This window comes from Pseudophryne corroboree, chromosome 11, assembly GCF_028390025.1.
Source record: "Pseudophryne corroboree isolate aPseCor3 chromosome 11, aPseCor3.hap2, whole genome shotgun sequence".
In the NCBI taxonomy this organism is placed as follows: domain Eukaryota; kingdom Metazoa; phylum Chordata; class Amphibia; order Anura; family Myobatrachidae; genus Pseudophryne; species Pseudophryne corroboree.
Genome location: NC_086454.1, coordinates 184,004,635 through 184,022,473, shown reverse-complemented (window position 1 = coordinate 184,022,473; position 17,839 = coordinate 184,004,635). Strand labels below are relative to the sequence as shown.

The window sequence follows — 17,839 nt, the reverse complement described above, 5'->3', positions numbered from 1 at the left end:
ATGCTTATATCCTTCTCTAACGGGCCACAGACACCCTGGCGCCCACCACGTCTGTGGCCCACATGACTGCAATGTTGTCCTTGGTGATGGCAACACAGGACGACCGCATCGCTCCTCGTCTTCCAGGGACCGTCTCCAGCACCAAAATTCTGCAAACCACTCAAAACACAGTGGTTCAGGATGGTGCTTCCTCCCCAACAGCTTGTAGTCGGTCAATACTCTCCTAAGGCATAACCCTTCCCCCCGCACTGTGTGGTCGGGGATGCCGCTGCCTAGTATATTACTAGTATATTACTATTACTATATCAAGGTAGTATTGTAAAGTATGAGCCAAGCTGTAGTTACTATTTGAAAGCACTGTTGCAAGAGTTTACAATCATCCCAAAATTTGAAACTGAGATCTTGACTGACTAGGAGCCTGATTCAGGTCCCAACACATCCAGCGCATTGGATGGAAAGTATTTATTTATTTATTTTATTTATTAACAGTTTCTTATATAGCGCAGCATATTCCGTTGTGCTTTACAATTAGAACAGCAGTAATAGAACAAAACTGGGTAAAAACAGACAGATATAGAGGTAGGATGCAGAACGGATATCCCCGGGCTCCCCGCATCCCCCAGAGTGATACGGCGGTCTCTGACCACCAATTGCACTTCCTGAATCACCCCCCTAGAATGCTCCGGGGGAAAGACAGTGCGGGGAGGGGAACTCAGTTCCACTCCCAGCACATTTTGACTGATCTCTGCATGTGCAGGGGGGACCCCCCAGGGGGGATCAATCACTAGTGGGTGTAGGAGAGGGGGAATATAAAGTAAAAGATGCTGGAGAGGGGTAAAATAATAAAGAGGGACGGTGCCAAAAATGGGCTTTTCACAGGGTGGGGGGTTTATAAAACAATTTTTTTTTTTTTTTTTTTTTTTTGCTACTGAGGGGGTGTAGATTACTATTAGATTTTAAGACAAATGGGGCGTGTGAAGTTATTTTATAATGGGGGCTATGGATATGGGGGAAATAGTGAGGTGCAAAACACCACCTAGATCAGGCCTGGCAAAACTGTGTCTCTCCAGCTGTTGTAAAACTACTAGTCCCAGCATGCCCTGCAACAGATAAGCTACTAGTGAATGCTAAAACTGTGGCAGAACATGCTGGGATGTGTAGATTTACAACAGCTGGAGAGTCACAGGTTGGCCAGGCCCGCCCTATATATATTTTTTTTTTTTTTCAATAAAAACTATTTTACTATATTATTAAAAATACTTTAATAAGTAAAAAAAAAAAACACAACAATTTCTAAACCATTTTATGGGGAAAAAACTGTCAGTTAAGTGATTAACAGGCATTAACCACTTGCCTGGCAGGGGTGCATCAGATGCGACCACACAAGCAAGTGCTTTATCTGATCTGGATGCACAGGATGCGACCAGTCAGATAGAGAGTGTGTGCAGCTGCAGGGAAGGGAAACTTCCCTCTGCTTCCCCGCACCCTCCCCCCATGTTTGCCGTGCTACCGATCACTGCTGATTATCTCATTAAAAAATGACAATTTCTGAGCGTTTTTTTAAAAAAAAAACAATGTCCGTTAAGTGGTTAAGAGGTGCTAACTAGCATATCGGGAGAAGTTGGGAGTCTGACTGAATAGCACTACCTCCCATTTTCAATGAATCTCCCCCTTAGACATACATTTCCCTGATTTAATTACACCATGAAGAGATGTCCGTTAAAATCTGGCCTACAGTGGGGAAAAAAAGTTATTGTACAGCCACCGATTGTGCAAGTTGACCCACTTAAAAAGATGAGAGAGGTCTGTAATTTCCATCATAGGTACACTTCAACTGTGAGAGACAGAATCTGAAAAAAAAAAAAATTAGGAAATCACATTGTATGATTTTTAAACTATTTATTTGTATATTCTTGCGTAAAATAAATATTTGGACAATCAAAAAGTTTAACTCAATACTTTGTAATATAACCTTGGTTGGCAATTACAGAGGTCAAATGTTTCCTGTAGTTCTTGACCAGGTTTGCACACACTGTAGCAGGTATTTTGGCCCACTCTTCCATGCAGATCTTCTCTAGATCTGTCATGTTTTGGGGCTGTCGCCGGGCAACACAGACTTTCAACTCCCTCCACAGATTTTCTATTGGGTTGAGGTCTGGAGACTCCAGGACCTTGAAATGCTTCTTACGGAGCTACTCCTTAGTTTCCCGGGCGGTGTGTTTGGGGTCATTGTCATGCTGGAAGACCCAGCCACGTTCCATCTTCAGTGCTCTTACTGAGGGAAGGAGTTTTTTCCCAAAATCTCACGATACATGGCCCCATTCAGAGTCGGCCCTAACCAATATGATGCCCTAGGCAAGATTTTGTCTGGTGCCCCCTAGCACCACCGCTAGTTCCCCCTCTGACCCTGCACCCCTTTCCCGGCACCAGGCCAAAAAGGTATGTGTTTTTGCTGGCAAGGGGCATGGCCACACAATAGTACCCCAATTCAACTTATGCCTCATAGTAGTGCAACTTTATTCACAATTTATCATACAATAGTGTCCCTTATTCACATTACATCACACAGTAGTACCACTTTACCTTATATACGTTACTCCTCACAGTAGTGCCCCTCATTCACATAACATCATACTGAATTGCTTCTTATTCACACAACACCACACCATATTGCTCTTTATTCTCATTACACCATACTATTTTGCTCTTTATTCACATTAGACCACACAGGAGCGCCCTTTCTATACGTTACGCCACACAGTAGAGCACCTTATACACATAATGTCACACATTGGTAATGCATTTATACACATAATGACACACATAATGTCCCTTACACATATGCCGCACATTATTAGTGCCCTTATACACATCATGACACACATAGTGCCCCTTACACATATGTTACACATTATTAATGCCCTTATACACATAATGACACATATAGTTCCTGGCGTGAGTCATCTGGCAGCTCTGCTAACGTCGGGTGCCTATTTTTTATGAAAATACATCTTATTTGCATTGCTATGTGGCAAAGATGCACAAGCAGCTTCCGCTGATTAAAATGATATGCGGCATGCCTATATACTGTGTGCGACTGTGACTGTATCTGCATACAAAATGCTACACACAGAATATAGGCATGCCGCATATCATTTTAATCAGCAGAAGCTGCTTGTGCCCCATGGCATACCAGATGCCCTAGGCAATTGCCTAGTTTGCCTATGCCTAAGGCCGGCTCTGGCCCCATTCATCCTCTCCTTATTACGGATCAGTCGTCCTGTCCCCTTTGCAGAAAAGCAGCCCCAAAGCATGATGTTTCCACCCCCATGCTTCACAGTGGGTATGGTGTTCTTGGGATGCCATTCATCATTCTTCTCCCTCCAAACACGGCGAGTGGAGTTTATACCAAAAAGTTCGATTTTGCTATCATCTGACCACATTACATTCTACCAATTCTCCTCTGGATCATCCAGATGGTCACTGGCAAACTTTAGACGGGCCTGGACATGTGCTGGCTTAAGCAGGGGAACCTTTCGGGTGCTGCAGGATTTCAATCCATGACGACGTATTGTGTTACTAATGGTAACCTTTGTGACTGTGGTCCCAGCTCTCTTGAGGTCATTGACCAGGTCCCCCCATGTAGTTCTGGGCTGATTCCTCACCGTTCTCAAGATCATTGATAACCCACGAGGTGAGGTCTTGCATGGAGCCCCAGGTTGAGGGAGATTGTCAGTGATCTTGTATTTCTTCCATTTTTTAATAATTGCGCCAACAGTTGATCTCATCACCAAGCTGCTTGCCTATTGTTGAGTAGCTCATCCCAGCCTCGTGCAGCTCTACAATTTTGGCCCTCGTGTCCTTAGACAGCTCTCTAGTCTTGGTCATGGTGGAGAGGTAGCAGTCTGACTGTTTGAGGGTGTGGACATGTTATGCACACCAGTGCCAGCAGGAATGTACTGGTGTCTGAACGGTGAGGGATGCAAAACAAATGAACTCACAGACAGACTGGGGAATATGACATTACATACACAGAAGGTGATAGGGTAACAAAATAAACACAAAGTGAACAGAGAAGCCCAAAGGCTAAGAAACTGGGTGTCTCCCTAGTATTAGGAATGCTCAGATGGAAAGAAGCGAGATGTAGTGATTTAATACGTAGAGAACCCGAAATGCTGTTGCTAAGGGCAACAGCAAAACCCTAAAGGGTTACCAATGGGTGTGGCAGTAAACTCCTTGGTCAGAGATGGAATAATAGACACAAGGAGAGTCTCCACAATCCTAGTCCTCACTTGCAGTGCACTGGTTCAGCTTACTGCCACTAAACTGACACCTGAACACCTTGCACAGTGAGAAAGGATTTTGGCAAGCAAGTCTGAGAATACAGCCGCAAACTTGCTAGGTTCACAGAGTAGCAAAAGAACCCCAGCAGGTTAAACGACTGACTCCAGTCTTACTGCTAGGTCTGGATTGGCAGAGTGTAATACCAAATCCCAAGGCCTATTTGCAGTAAGCAACAAACAAATACAAAGTTTACACAGTACTAGCTAGCTTTCAGGAACTGACTAACCAACAAAGATTCAGCAGCATCTGCCTAACCTGAGAAGAGGGTTTATATAGCAGGTGCTGTCCACGCCCCACTCAGACCTCAAAGACTGTGAGCACAAAAACCAGCACCGGATCCCCTGCCATGCACAGAGCCTGTAACCACTGCACAGCAAAAGACCCGAACCGGAGTATCAGCTACGCTCAGGTTACTCCGCTAGCACTTCTCTCCCGGTTGCCATGACGACGTGGCAGCACAGAGCAGGAGACCCTAACAGTACCCCCCTCTGACGAGGGGTCAAAGAACCCCTACCACCGGGTTTATCGGGGAACTGCGAGAAGAAAGAGCGTAACAGTCTGGGGGCATGAAGATCACAACTGCGCACCCACGACCGCTCCTCCGGGCCATACCCCTTCCAGTGCACCAAAAATGACAGCCGACCCCGAACCATCTTGGAGTCAAGAATCCTTTCAACAACAAACTCCCTCTGGCCACGTATCAGAAGAGGGGAAGGTCTTCCACTGGAAGAAGGATTACTAATCGCCCGTTTTAAAAGGGAATAATGAAATGTTTTATTGATACCCAAAGAACGGGGTAGATCTAACTGAAATGCCACCGGATTGATAATCCTAGTGATCTTATAAGGACCGATGAACCGGGGGCCTAACTTTTGAGATGGCTGTCTCAACTTCAAATTCTTGGTAGACAACCAGACGAAGTCTCCTAATTTGAAGCTGCAGGGTCTTTTCCGCTTATCAAAAACCCTTTTGGTCACTAATGACACAGACACAAGGGCTTTCTTCACTTTCCTCCAAATACCTCTAAGGACCGAAACCACAGAGGAACCACCAGGCGTGGAATCCAGGGGGTCAAAAGAATTGGCCTTAGGATGATGCCCATACACACAAAGGAAGGGAGAGATCCCTGTAGCAGAGTGAGCCGCGTTGTTATAGGCAAACTCCGCCATGGACAGATGAGCCACCCAGTCAGTCTGACACTTGGAGACATAACACCTGAGGAACTGCTCCAAGGACTGGTTCACCCTTTCAGTCTGCCCATTAGACTGCAGATGGTAGCCTGACGACAAGCTGACAGAAATCTGGAGATCGGAACAAAATGCCCTCCAGAATTTGGCCACAAACTGGGATCCGCGGTCAGAGACCACATCAAGTGGCAACCCGTGGAGGCGCACAACATGCAGCATAAATAATTCAGACAGGCGTCTGGCCGATGGCAGCCCAACCAATGGAACGAAGTGCGCCATCTTCGAAAACCTGTCAACGACAACCCAGATGGCTGTCATCCCCGAGGATTTGGGCAAGTCCACCACAAAATCCATTGAAATGTGGGTCCATGGCTTAGATGGAATAGAGAGTGGATGTAATGGGCCAACAGGAACCCCTCTAGGAGTCTTATTTCGGGCACAGATGTCACATGCCCGAACCCACTGATCCACATCCCTAGCCACCGAGGGCCACCACACCGCCCTAGATAGCAACTCCCGAGTTCTGGCAATACCCGGGTGACCTGCCGACTTCTTGGCATGGAATTCCAGGAACACTCGCTGTCTTAACCTAGGAGGCACAAACAAAAGACCTACCGGAAGGTCTGGAGGAGCCTGCTCCTGTGCTCTAAGGACTAATGACAAGAGGTCCTGGGTAATGCCCACTTTAATACATGATGGGGACACAATGGGCAATGGCTCCTCGGTGGTCTCCTGGATTGGAGCAAAACTCAGCGAGAGCGCATCAGCCTTGATGTTTTTTGACCCAGGGCAATATGTTATCAAAAAATTAAAGCGAGCGAAAAACAAAGCCCATCGTGCCTGCCTGGCATTGAGGCGCTTCGCTGACTCTAAATATGCCAAATTCTTATGGTCGGTGAGAATTGAGACCACAAACTTAGCCCCCTCAAGCCAGTGTCTCCACTCCTCGAGTGCATCCTTAATAGCCAACAATTCCCGGTTACCCACGTCATAATTCATCTCGGCAGGCGAAAATTTATGGGAAAAGTAAGCACAGGGATGAAGGCGATTATCAGACACCCCCATCTGAGAGAGCACTGCCCCAATACCCATCTCAGAGGCATCCACCTCCACCACAAAAGGACGCTCTGGATCTGGGTGTCGCAGCACCTTGGCCGAGACAAATACCCTTTTGAGACGGGCAAAAGCCGCTTTGGCCTCACAAGACCAGTGATCAACATCCGCCCCTTTCTTAGTGAGTGCCACCAAGAGCGCCACTATAGACGAAAATCCAGCGATAAATCGTCTATAAAAATTTGCAAAGCCCAGAAAACGCTGAAGCGCCTTCAAACTAGTGGGCTGCACCCAATCCAGGACTGCCTGTACCTTGGAACCCTCCATTTGGAAACCTTCTGGGGAGATAATATATCCTAGAAATGCGATTTGCTGAACTTCAAATTCGCACTTCTCCAGCTTCGCCCCAAGCCGGTGGTCTCTGAGTTTCTGGAGGACTAAGCGTACATGCTTCCGATGTTCCTCCAGGGAATGGGAGAAGATTAGGATGTCATCTAAGTATACAACTAAGAATCTATCCAAATACTCCCTGAGCACATCGTTCATGAAGTCCTGGAAGACTGCCGGGGCATTACAGAGCCCAAAAGGCATCACCAAATATTCATAATGCCCTGAGTGGGTATTAAAGGCAGTCTTCCATTCATCCCCCTCTCTTATTCGGGTTAGATTGTACGCACCGCGTAGGTCAATCTTAGAAAAAATGGTGGCAGTACGAAGCTGGTCAAACAAGACCGAAATGAGAGGCAGTGGGTATGAGTTTTTAATCGTGATACGGTTCAATTCCATGAAGTCGATGCAGGGTCGCAACAAACCATCCTTTTTACCCACGAAGAAGAACCCCGACCCAACTGGAGACTGTGAAGGTCTGATAAATCCCTTAGCCAAGTTCTCCTGAATGTACTCTGCCATAGCCTGAGTCTCAGGACGTGACAGGGAGTACAACCTGCTCTTGGGAAGCTTAGCATTCGGCAACAAATCAATGGCACAGTCATAGGGGCGATGGGGAGGTAGTACCTCTGCAACTCTTTTGGAGAACACGTCCGCAAAATCTGCATAACATCCTGGCAATCCTGGCAAACTTAGCTGCGAAAGCCTGACTGGAAGGCTCAAGCAACTCCTGAAACAATCAGTACCCCAACTAAGAATCTCCCCAGAGACCCAGTCAAATTGAGGATTGTGGGCCCTTAACCAGGGTAACCCCAACACCAATGGGGCAAAAGTACAGACAGTCACATAAAAGGACAATTTTTCAGAGTGTGTGGCTCCAATAAACAAAGAAATCTGGCTAGTGCAAGAGGTAATTTTACCCTGGGATAAATGTTCCCCGTTTAACCCACAAATCTCAATTTCCGATGCCAAGGGTACTAAGGGAACAGAGTGTTTCAGGGCGAATTGGCGGTCCATAAAAACCCCGTCTGCCCCACTGTCCACAAAGGCCTCAGTCTTGACAGTTTGACCGAGGATCTTCAAGGTCACCGGAATGATAAAAGTCTTCTTGGGAAATTCCGACTTCTGACCTGACAGGATATTTCCCATCACCCTCAGGCCCTGAAGTTTTCCGGCTTTTCTGGGCATGATACTACCACATGACCTTTATTCCCACAGTACAAACATAACCCCTGCTGTCTCCTCCGCGTCTTCTCACGCGAGGAGAGGCGGGTAGCCCCAATCTGCATAGGCTCCTCGGAAAATTCCTCAGAGTCTGAGGTTCCCTTGGGAAAGAAGGAAACCTCGGTCTCCCTTTCAAGCCTGCGCTCTCTCAGCCGTCTATCCACCCGAATGGATAACTGCATGAGCTGATCCAAGCTATCAGGCAAGGGATATTGTACCAGTTGGTCTTTTAACTGGTTAGAAAGACCTCTTCGGTACTGGTGTCTCAGGGCTGGGTCATTCCACTGGGTATCATGGGCCAACCTCCGAAACTCCGTACAATAAACCTCAACTGGCCTTCGCCCTTGCTTAAGGATCGAAATCTGAGCCTCGGCTGAGGCCGTCTTGTCAGGGTCATCATACAACATGCCCAGTGCCGTAAAAAAAGCATCAACACTTTTAAGCGACGGACAGTCAGGCTGCAACCCATATGCCCAGACCTGTGGGTCTCCTTGTAGCAAGGAAATCACTATGCCCACCCGCTGAATCTCCGACCCAGAAGACTGAGGCCTAAGCTGGAAATATAGCTTGCAGCTCTCCTTGAAACAAAAGAACTGCGAGCGATCTCCAGAAAAACGATCCGGGAGATTTACTTTCGGCTCCTTAACCCCTGAAGGTACTGCTGCTGCGGGAACTCCGCCAGCGGCCTGCGAGGTGTGCATTTTAATGGACAAATCATTAAATTTTCGAGTCAGGACCTGCACCTGATCGACCACCTGTTGCAAAGTATTTTGAGGGGTATGCTCCATATTCCCACAAAATTTCAACAGGAGTATTAGGCTGCTGAATATGTTATGCACACCAGTGCCAGCAGGAATGTACTGGTGTCTGAACGGTGAGGGGTGCAAAACAAATGAACTCACAGACAGACTGGGGAATATGACATTACATACACAGAAGGTGATAGGGGAACAAAATAAACACAAAGTGAACAGAGAAGCCCAAAGGCTAAGAAACTGGGTGTCTCCCTAGTATTAGGAATGCTCAGATGGAAAGAAGCGAGATGTAGTGATTTAATACGTAGAGAACCCGAAATGCTGTTGCTAAGGGCAACAGCAAAACCCTAAAGGGTTACCAACGGGTGTGGCAGTAAACTCCTTGGTCAGAGATGGAATAATAGACACAAGGAGAGTCTCCACAATCCTAGTCCTCACTTGCAGTGCACTGTTTCAGCTTACTGCCACTAAACTGACACCTGAACACCTTGCACAGTGAGAAAGGATTTTGGCAGGCAAGTCTGAGAATACAGCCGCAAACTTGCTAGGTTCACAGAGTAGCAAAAGAACCCCAGCAGGTTAAACGACTGACTCCAGTCTTACTGCTAGGTCTGGATTGGCAGAGTGTAATACCAAATCCCAAGGCCTATTTGCAGTAAGCAACAAACAAATACAAAGTTTACACAGTACTAGCTAGCTTTCAGGAACTGACTAACCAACAAAGATTCAGCAGCATCTGCCTAACCTGAGAAGAGGGTTTATATAGCAGGTGCTGTCCACGCCCCACTCAGACCTCACAGACTGTGAGCACAAAAACCAGCACCGGATCCCCTGCCGTGCACAGAGCCTGTAACCACTGCACAGCAAAGGACCCGAACCGGAGTATCAGCTACGCTCAGGTTACTCCGCTAGCACTTGTCTCCCGGTTGCCATGACGACGTGGCAGCACAGAGCAGGAGACCCTAACAGGACAGGTGTCTTTTATACAGATAACCAGTTCAAACAGGTGCCATTAATACAGGTAACGAGTGGAGGATAGAAGAGCTTCTTAAAGAAGAAGTAACAGATCTGTGAGAGCCAGAAATCTTGCTGCTTGGTAGGTGTCCAAATATTTATTTTCCACAAGAATATACAAGTAAATTGTTTAAAAATCATACAATGTTATTTCCTGTTTTTTTTCCCAGATTCTGTCTCTCACAGTTGAAGTGTACCTATGATGGAAATTACAGACCTCTCTCATCTTTTTAAGTGGGTCGACTTGCACAATCGGTGGCTGACCAAATACTTTTTTGCCCCACTGTATTTCATACATCATTTTACCTGAGTTACAATAAACCTGGTGATCCTTTCAGGAAGTCTGCCCTTGTCACTGGACAGGATCATTTCCAACATGTCACCATGTAGCTTCTCCATCACCACATAGATCCGCTCCGGAGTCTCACACATAGCTTCAAGGTCAACAACAGCAGCAAAGCGCAGGTTCTAAGGGAACAAAGGGTAATCTTGTTACCAGGCCAGACAGTACTACACAATAGTCTTGTATGCCGCAATCACATCCTTCCACTCTGATGCTCTTAGGAGACTACTGTACATCATTTATTTTCACACCACAATGCAACGCACTTGGGGGGGATATGTATCAAGCCTTGGATAGAGATAACGTGGAGGGATATAAAGCACAAGCCATTTTACAGGCTGTGTTTTAAAAATGACAGAGCTGATTGGTATTTTCTATTTTATATCTTTCCATGGTTTGATACATCTCCCCCTTGGTTTGCAAAGTTAAAGGATTCCTGCCGAATGACAGGACAACACAAGATCTACCAAAGTGGTTTGACAGTGACAATACACACACGTGAAGATCTTGCTAATTGACCGGTTGCAACATCAAAAGCTCATTAGAATAGAAGTGAAGGCCATGTTGGGGACACACATAAAGAGAAACAAAGAGGCCCACTATGTCCAACATATACAGTCTAGGTGTGATATGCCTTAGTGATCCTAAAGTATGGTGGGGAGTGTATTGTTGAAACGGATGTGCACCAGTATAGTGTTCACCTGGGCAATCAGATTGTAGGGTTTCATGTCCCATTTTTCAGATCAGTAACACCCCTTTCACATCGCAAACCCGGGTCAGATCCAGGATTTGAACATGGCTCCAATACGGCTCCGACCCGGGTAAAAGACTTTCACATCGCAATATTGACCTGGGTTATTCCCGGGTTATTGACGTGTTGGTGTCTTTTTGCTCAACCCAGGTCACCCATGTTAAAACCAGTGTGATGTCATTTTAAAAGGACTTGATTGGTTCCCAGTTTTCAACAAGAAAGGGAGGGGGCTGGAGAATGCTCACAGTGCAGCAACCATGGCCAACAGAGCACATGTCCTTGACTGTACCCGTTATCTGCCTACATATTTCTTCAACTCCCTGACTTCCTCATCACTCCAGTTTGCCATGGCTAATGAGGTCCAGAACTAGGTCCAAAGGAGTGTAGGACTGGTCCAAAGGAGTGCAGATCTGTGCAGATTGCTTTCCAACACGTGTGCTCACAGTGCAGTACAGTAAACAGACCTCAGCTGACTGGAAAGAACCAATCAGCGCTATTTCTTCAGAGGTGGGTCGAATATCCCGGGACTGTAGCTTTTTAGTACACAATAATCCGGGTCCAACACGTGCTCAACCCTTCTTTTAATCCGGGTTGAAATACCGGGTTGGACATCCAAGGATATTCAGTTTGGCGCTTTCACACCGCACCTCAACGCGGGTCGACTCGGCAACAACCCGGTAAAAAGCCGGGAAATTTTGGCGATGTGAAAGGGGTATTATTAGGTTCAGCAAATTTAAAAACAAAATGTAAATAATACAGTGAAGACTTGAAAACGAGAAGCCTTTCTGACAGCTGCGCAAACTAGTCTCACTGCTCTAATAACAAAATAATCATTTCAATTCTAAATGGCATAAGAACACTGCTGAAATGTGTCCAAGGCGGGTTCGCACTCATCTGCTGGGTAACAGGAATCTAGTTTAAAACCTGCAAATTCGGGAAAAACAAAGGTACACCTGGATGGGCCAATCTCCTTGTAAGCAGCAGTCAGGGGAGGCAGGGGAGGCAGTGCCTCCCCTGTCTTTAATGATTAAAATAATATAAAGAAAATACTTATGGCACATATTCTGTGTCATAAGTCATTTCTTTATACAGGTTGAGTATCCCATATCCAAATATTCCGAAATACGGAATATTCCGAAATACGGACTTTTTTGAGTGAAAGTGAGATAGTGAAATCTTTGTTTTCTGATGACTCAATGTACACAAACTTTGTTTAATACACAAAGTTATTAAAAATATTGTATTAAATGACCTTCAGGCTGTGTGTATAAGGTGTATATGAAACATAAATGAATTGTGTGAATGTAGACACACTTTGTTTACTGCACAAAGTTATAGAAAATATTGGCTAAATTTACCTTCAGGCTGTGTGTATAAGGTGTATATGTAACATAAATGCATTCTGTGCTTAGATTTAGGTCCCATCACCATGATATCTCATTATAGTATGCAATTATTCCAAAATACGGAAAAATCCCATATCCAAAATACCTCTGGTCCCAAGCATTTTGGATAAGGGAGACTCAACCTGTATTATCCTAACCATTTCAGTAATTACAAGTAGTTTGGGAGGCACTGATAGCAGTGCCTCCCGTGTACAATAGGGACAGGTTAAAGGGGGGGGCGGGGCAACGCGCAGGGCTGAAAAAGCCCATTAAAAACTGAGCGGAAAGCGGCACTTTTGCAAGTGCCTCGTTGACAGGGGAAACCTGCCCCTGTCAGCGAGGCAGATGTGATTGGACAGCGGATCCAGTGCTGGATCCGCTGGTCCAATCACGCGGCATGGTGAAGCGGAGGTGGGGCCGGGGACCAGCTACTGTAGAGCTGTCACTACAGTAGCGGCGGCCCCGGAGCCAGGCGACAAGGGGGTCAAAGGGTACACCTGTGCCGGGCCCCGACGTTCAAGGGGGGCCCAGTAATCACTGTGTGCCGGCATCATTCGTAGGACAGTACTCCTCATAGCGATCGCAAGTTGTGCAGGAGCACTCACCCCCTGCACGCGCTGCACATCACTACGCGGCTGGCGTAAAGCACAGGACCCAGAGGAGAGGAGATAAAAGGGTGATGCTGCACACCATTTGAGAGAGTTCTGAGGTGCCGCTGAAGGAGATGGACTGCGTTACTGGAGTCCCGCCGATGGCTGCTGTGTAAAGCTGTGACTCAGAGACTCTGAGTCTGAGTGTCCGGGACTGATGGAGGCGGAACTATGTGCCAGACTGCGGCCTCTATGTGGTGCCCACAATTGGACAGAGGTGGGTCTGTGGTGCGGCTCCCTTATGTTAGATAGGCCGGGAGGTGGATTCGGACTCGCAGTCACTGTGAGAGGAAAGCCAGGGGCTAGCGAAGATCTTTCCTCAGACTAATTGCCATTGAAAGCAATTAAACCTGCTAAAAGGGCAGGCAGTGGGCAGCTTGGACAGTCCCTCTGAGGGGAGCGGATGTGTGAAGGGAGGTGGTTTGTCCTCTGAAAGCCTCCCGGTGACTACTAAAGAGCTGGGGAAGGTGGCAGTAGAGGGGTGTACATGACCATAGCTGTGACCCATTCCCTGATAGTCACCCCGTAACTTGATCTGATCCTAGCGGTCCGTGAAGCGTTGCCAGCATGACGCTGCGCTGGCCCTGTATGCATGTATGTGTGTGTATATATATATATATATATATATATATATATAAACAAACAAACAGACAATGCGGTCTGGCTCTCTCTCTTGCTATATTGTTGCGCCAGGTGCCCGCAGCCAAAATTAATATAGAAACACAATGAAGCAGCACTCCAGTCGACTTGACAGATTCACTCATTAGCACATAGTTTCCAAGGCAACGTTTCAGTGCCGTTTAATGGATACCTGATGAAAGTGCCACACCATTAAACGGCACTGAAACGTTGCCTTGGAAACTATGTGCTATTGAGTGAATCTGTCAAGTCGCCTGGAGTGCTGCTTCATTGTGTTTATATATATATATATATATATATATACAGTAATTTGTGTGTGTAAATATTTGTATATGTATGTGTACATATATGTATGAATAATATACGTACTGTATGCATGTCTGTGTACCTTTACTGTGTGTACCGTACAGTATATATATATGTATATATTTATTTTATTTGTAAAGCCACGCTATAAAAGTGTGTGTGTGTGTGTGTGGGGGTGGGGGGGGGGGATCATGGAGAGTTGAGGGGGCCCCAGAGATGTTAGTGTACCGGGCCCCAATAATTCTGTTGCCGGCTGTCACTGTCGTCACTCTCTCTCTCCCCCTGCTGTCACTGTCATCACTCTCTCTCTCCCTGCTGTCACTGCCGTCACTCTCTCTCCATGTCTTCACTCTCTCTCCCTGTCATCACTCTCTCCCTGTCCTTACTCTCTCTCCCTGTCGTCACTCTCTCTCTCCTGCTCTCCCTGTTGTTACTCTCTCTCCCTGTCGTTACTCTCTCTCCCTGTCGTCACTCTCTCCCTGCTGTCACTGTCGTTACTCTCTCCCTGTCGTCACTCTCTCTCCCTGTCGTCACTCTCTCTCTCCCTGTCGTCACTCTCTCTCTCCCTGTCGTCACTCTGGCTGTCCCTGCTGTCACAATTTCAGCTCATTCAGTTGCTATAATGTGAATTTCGGCTCATTCATTGTGCTATAATGTGAATTTCGGCTCATTCTGTGTGCTACAATGTGAATTTCGGCTCATTCAGTGTGCTACAATGTGAATTTCGGCTCATTCAGTGTGCTATAATGTGAATTTCAGCTCGTACCGTGTGCTATAAGGTGAAAGGGGCACCGGTACTAGATACTATAAGGGGTTCTACTACACTGGACACGCCCCCTTTTGGGTGACCATGCCCCCTTTTCTGCAGCCTTAACCTTTATATACCCCCACTTCAAAATTTCCACCTTGACCACTGTGTGTGTGTGTGTATATGTATATATATATATATATATATATATATATATCAGTGCCTCCCCAGACAATGACCTCACCGCACGTCACTGGAATACGCAGTATAGAGATCTCACAGTGTATGTCCAAAATATCTGCAGAGTCTGATAAAATGCCTGTCGGTCTAACAGGCATTTTATCTGTCTGTGTATCGCACTAGTACTTAATGTTCTGGCAAGCTGCTGCAGCTAAGGTGACCAGCCTTAATTACTACAAATTAGAATGGGATAATGCAGCGCTCAGCCTATAAAGTGTTATGTGCTTACTCAGGGGGTGATTCACACCTGATTGTAGATGTGCTAAATTTAGAACATCTACGATCAGCTTCCCTGACATGCGGGGGGGATGCCCAGCACAGGGCTAGCCCGACCCGCATGTCAGTCCCTGCCCCATCGCACAAGTACAAAAGCATGGCACAGCGGCAATGCTTTTGTACTTGAAGAGTAGCTCCCTACCAGCGCAGCTGCTGCGTGCTGGCAGGGTGCTAATCGTCACTGTGAGGGTTGCAGCGGCTGTGTGACGTCACGCAGCAGCCACGGCCCCCCCTTCCCCAGTGGCCCGGACCGCACCCCCTAAACCGCAGACAAACGCCGCCAGCCTGCCCCTTCCCGCCTCTGCCTGTCAATCCGGCAGAGGCGATTGCAGGGCTAAGACAGCCTTCGCCTGTCTGGCATGCGCCGGCACACTGCTGCGCCGGCGCATGCGCAGTTCAGACCTGATCGCTGCTGTGCGAAAATACACAGCTGCGATCAGGTCGGAATTAGCCACTCAGTTCGTTGTCAACCATGAATTAGAAAAGATGTACATAAACAATAGAAATAATATCAATATGGTTTTTACTGAGCCCACATGATAAATCAATCCGGAGTAGAAGCACAATAAAACATAATTCATAAACAGCGCACCAAACAGACAGGCGAGAAATCTAAATTGCAGTGTAAAAATAAAGCAGTCAGTATTTACCCTGAACATAAACAAATCTAACTCTCTCTGCATGTTATATCTGCCCCACCTGCAGTGCACATAGTTTTGCCCATAAGAGAAAGATTTTGGTTTTGCGATCAGGGCCAATATTTACTAAGAATTCGAGTTTGTCCGATTTGTGTTTTTTTTTCTAAGTCCCAATCCGGGAATTCACTAAGCACCAATCTCGGCAGTGTTTGGACTATTCGTAATGGTTTGATTTGCAAAGTTCCGAAATACGAATGAATAGACCATCGGTCAAACGCGGCTGTTATTTCATACAATACAGCCATTCACTATTCATTCGTATTTGGGTGTTAGTTTCTGAGTGCTCAAGAGCGGGTCTGTTTTTTTTCGAATCGTTAAAAAAAGCAGCAAAAAAATAGACCTGCTTTTTCCAGTCGAGTTTGGATAATCATGCACGGCTCAATGAGATCTGTGCATGGTTATCTATGGGAAAGGGTCTGTTTAGTGTAAAAACAGAAAAAAAAATTGCGTGGGGTCCCCCCTCCTAAGCATAACCAGCCTCGGGCTCTTTGAGCCGGTCCTGGTTGAAAAAATATGGGGGGAAAAATGACAGGGGTTCCCCCATATTTCTTCAACCAGCACCGGGCTCCACTAGCCAGGTACATAATGCCACAGCCGGGGGGGAACACTTTTATACTGGTCCCTGCGGCCCTGGCATTACATACCCAACTAGTCACCCCTGGCCGGGGTACCCTGGAGGAGTGGGAACCCCTTAAATCAAGGGGTCCCCCCCTCCAGCCACCCAAGGGCCAGGGGTGAAGCCCGAGGCTGTCCCCCCCATCCAAGGGCGGCGGATGGGCGGCTGATAGCCTTTTTAAAAAATGTGAATATTGTTTTTAGTAGCAGTACTACAAGTCCCAGCAAGCCTCCCCGCAAACTGGTACTTGGAGAACCACAAGTACCAGCATGCGGTGGAAAACCGGGCCCGCTGGTACCTGTAGTACTACTACTAAAAAAATACCCCCCAAAAAACAGGACGCACACACCGTGAAAGTATAAGTTTATTACATACATGCACACCTCCATACATACATACTTACCTATGTTCCCACGAGGCTCGGTCCTCTTCTCCATGTAGAATCCTTGGGGTACCTGTGAATAAAATTATACTCACATAATCCAGGGAATCTTGTATTCTTTGTATAATCCACGTAATTGGCAAAACAAAAAAACGGAAACCCGACCATGCACTGAAAGGGGCCCCATGTTTAACTTTACACATGGGACCCCTTTCCCCGACTGCCAGGACCCCCCGTGACTCCTGTCAAAGAGGGTCCCTTCTGCCAATCAGGGAGCACCACGTCGTGGCACCCTCCAGATTGGCTGTGTGCTCCTGTAGTGTCTGTCAGGCAGCACACGGCAGTGATACAATGTAGCGCCTATGCGCTCCATTGTAGCCAATGGTGGGAACTTTGCGGTCAGGGGTTGACCGAAAGTAACCTCACCGCTGACCGCAAAGTTCCCACATTGTATCTGTGCCGTGTGCTGCCTGACAGACACTACAGGAGCAAACAGCCAATCAGGAGAGTGCCACGACGTGGCGCTCCCTGATTGGCAGAAGGGACCCTCTTTGAAAGGAGTCAGGGGGGGTCCTGGCAGTCGGGGAAAGGGGTCCCATGTGTAAACATGGGACCCCTTTCAGTGCGTGGTCGGGTTTCCGTTTTTTTTGTTTTGCCAAGTACGTGGATTATTACAAAAGGACACGACACACAGGATTTAGGTGAGTATACTTTTATTTTCAGGTACCCTGGAATCGCCGTCGAGACGTGGGCCGAGTCGGCATGTGAACATAGGTAAGTATGTGTGTGTCGGAATGTATGTAATAAAGTTGTACTTTCAAGGTGTGTGTATCCATGGATG

At 46.9% G+C, this 17,839-nt stretch overlaps 1 protein-coding gene across 2 annotated transcripts in view; it reads right to left on the bottom strand.

The window, feature by feature from the left end:
• LOC134969293 (serine/threonine-protein kinase D1-like) overlaps positions 1 to 17,839 on the bottom strand; it is a 302,224-nt gene that overhangs the window by 26,511 nt on the left and 257,874 nt on the right. For both annotated transcript variants that reach the window (XM_063945144.1, XM_063945145.1), the window contains exon 15: positions 10,271 to 10,432. In XM_063945144.1, the coding sequence (XP_063801214.1) occupies positions 10,271 to 10,432 (162 nt within the window). The remainder of the gene's footprint in view (positions 1 to 10,270; positions 10,433 to 17,839) is intronic.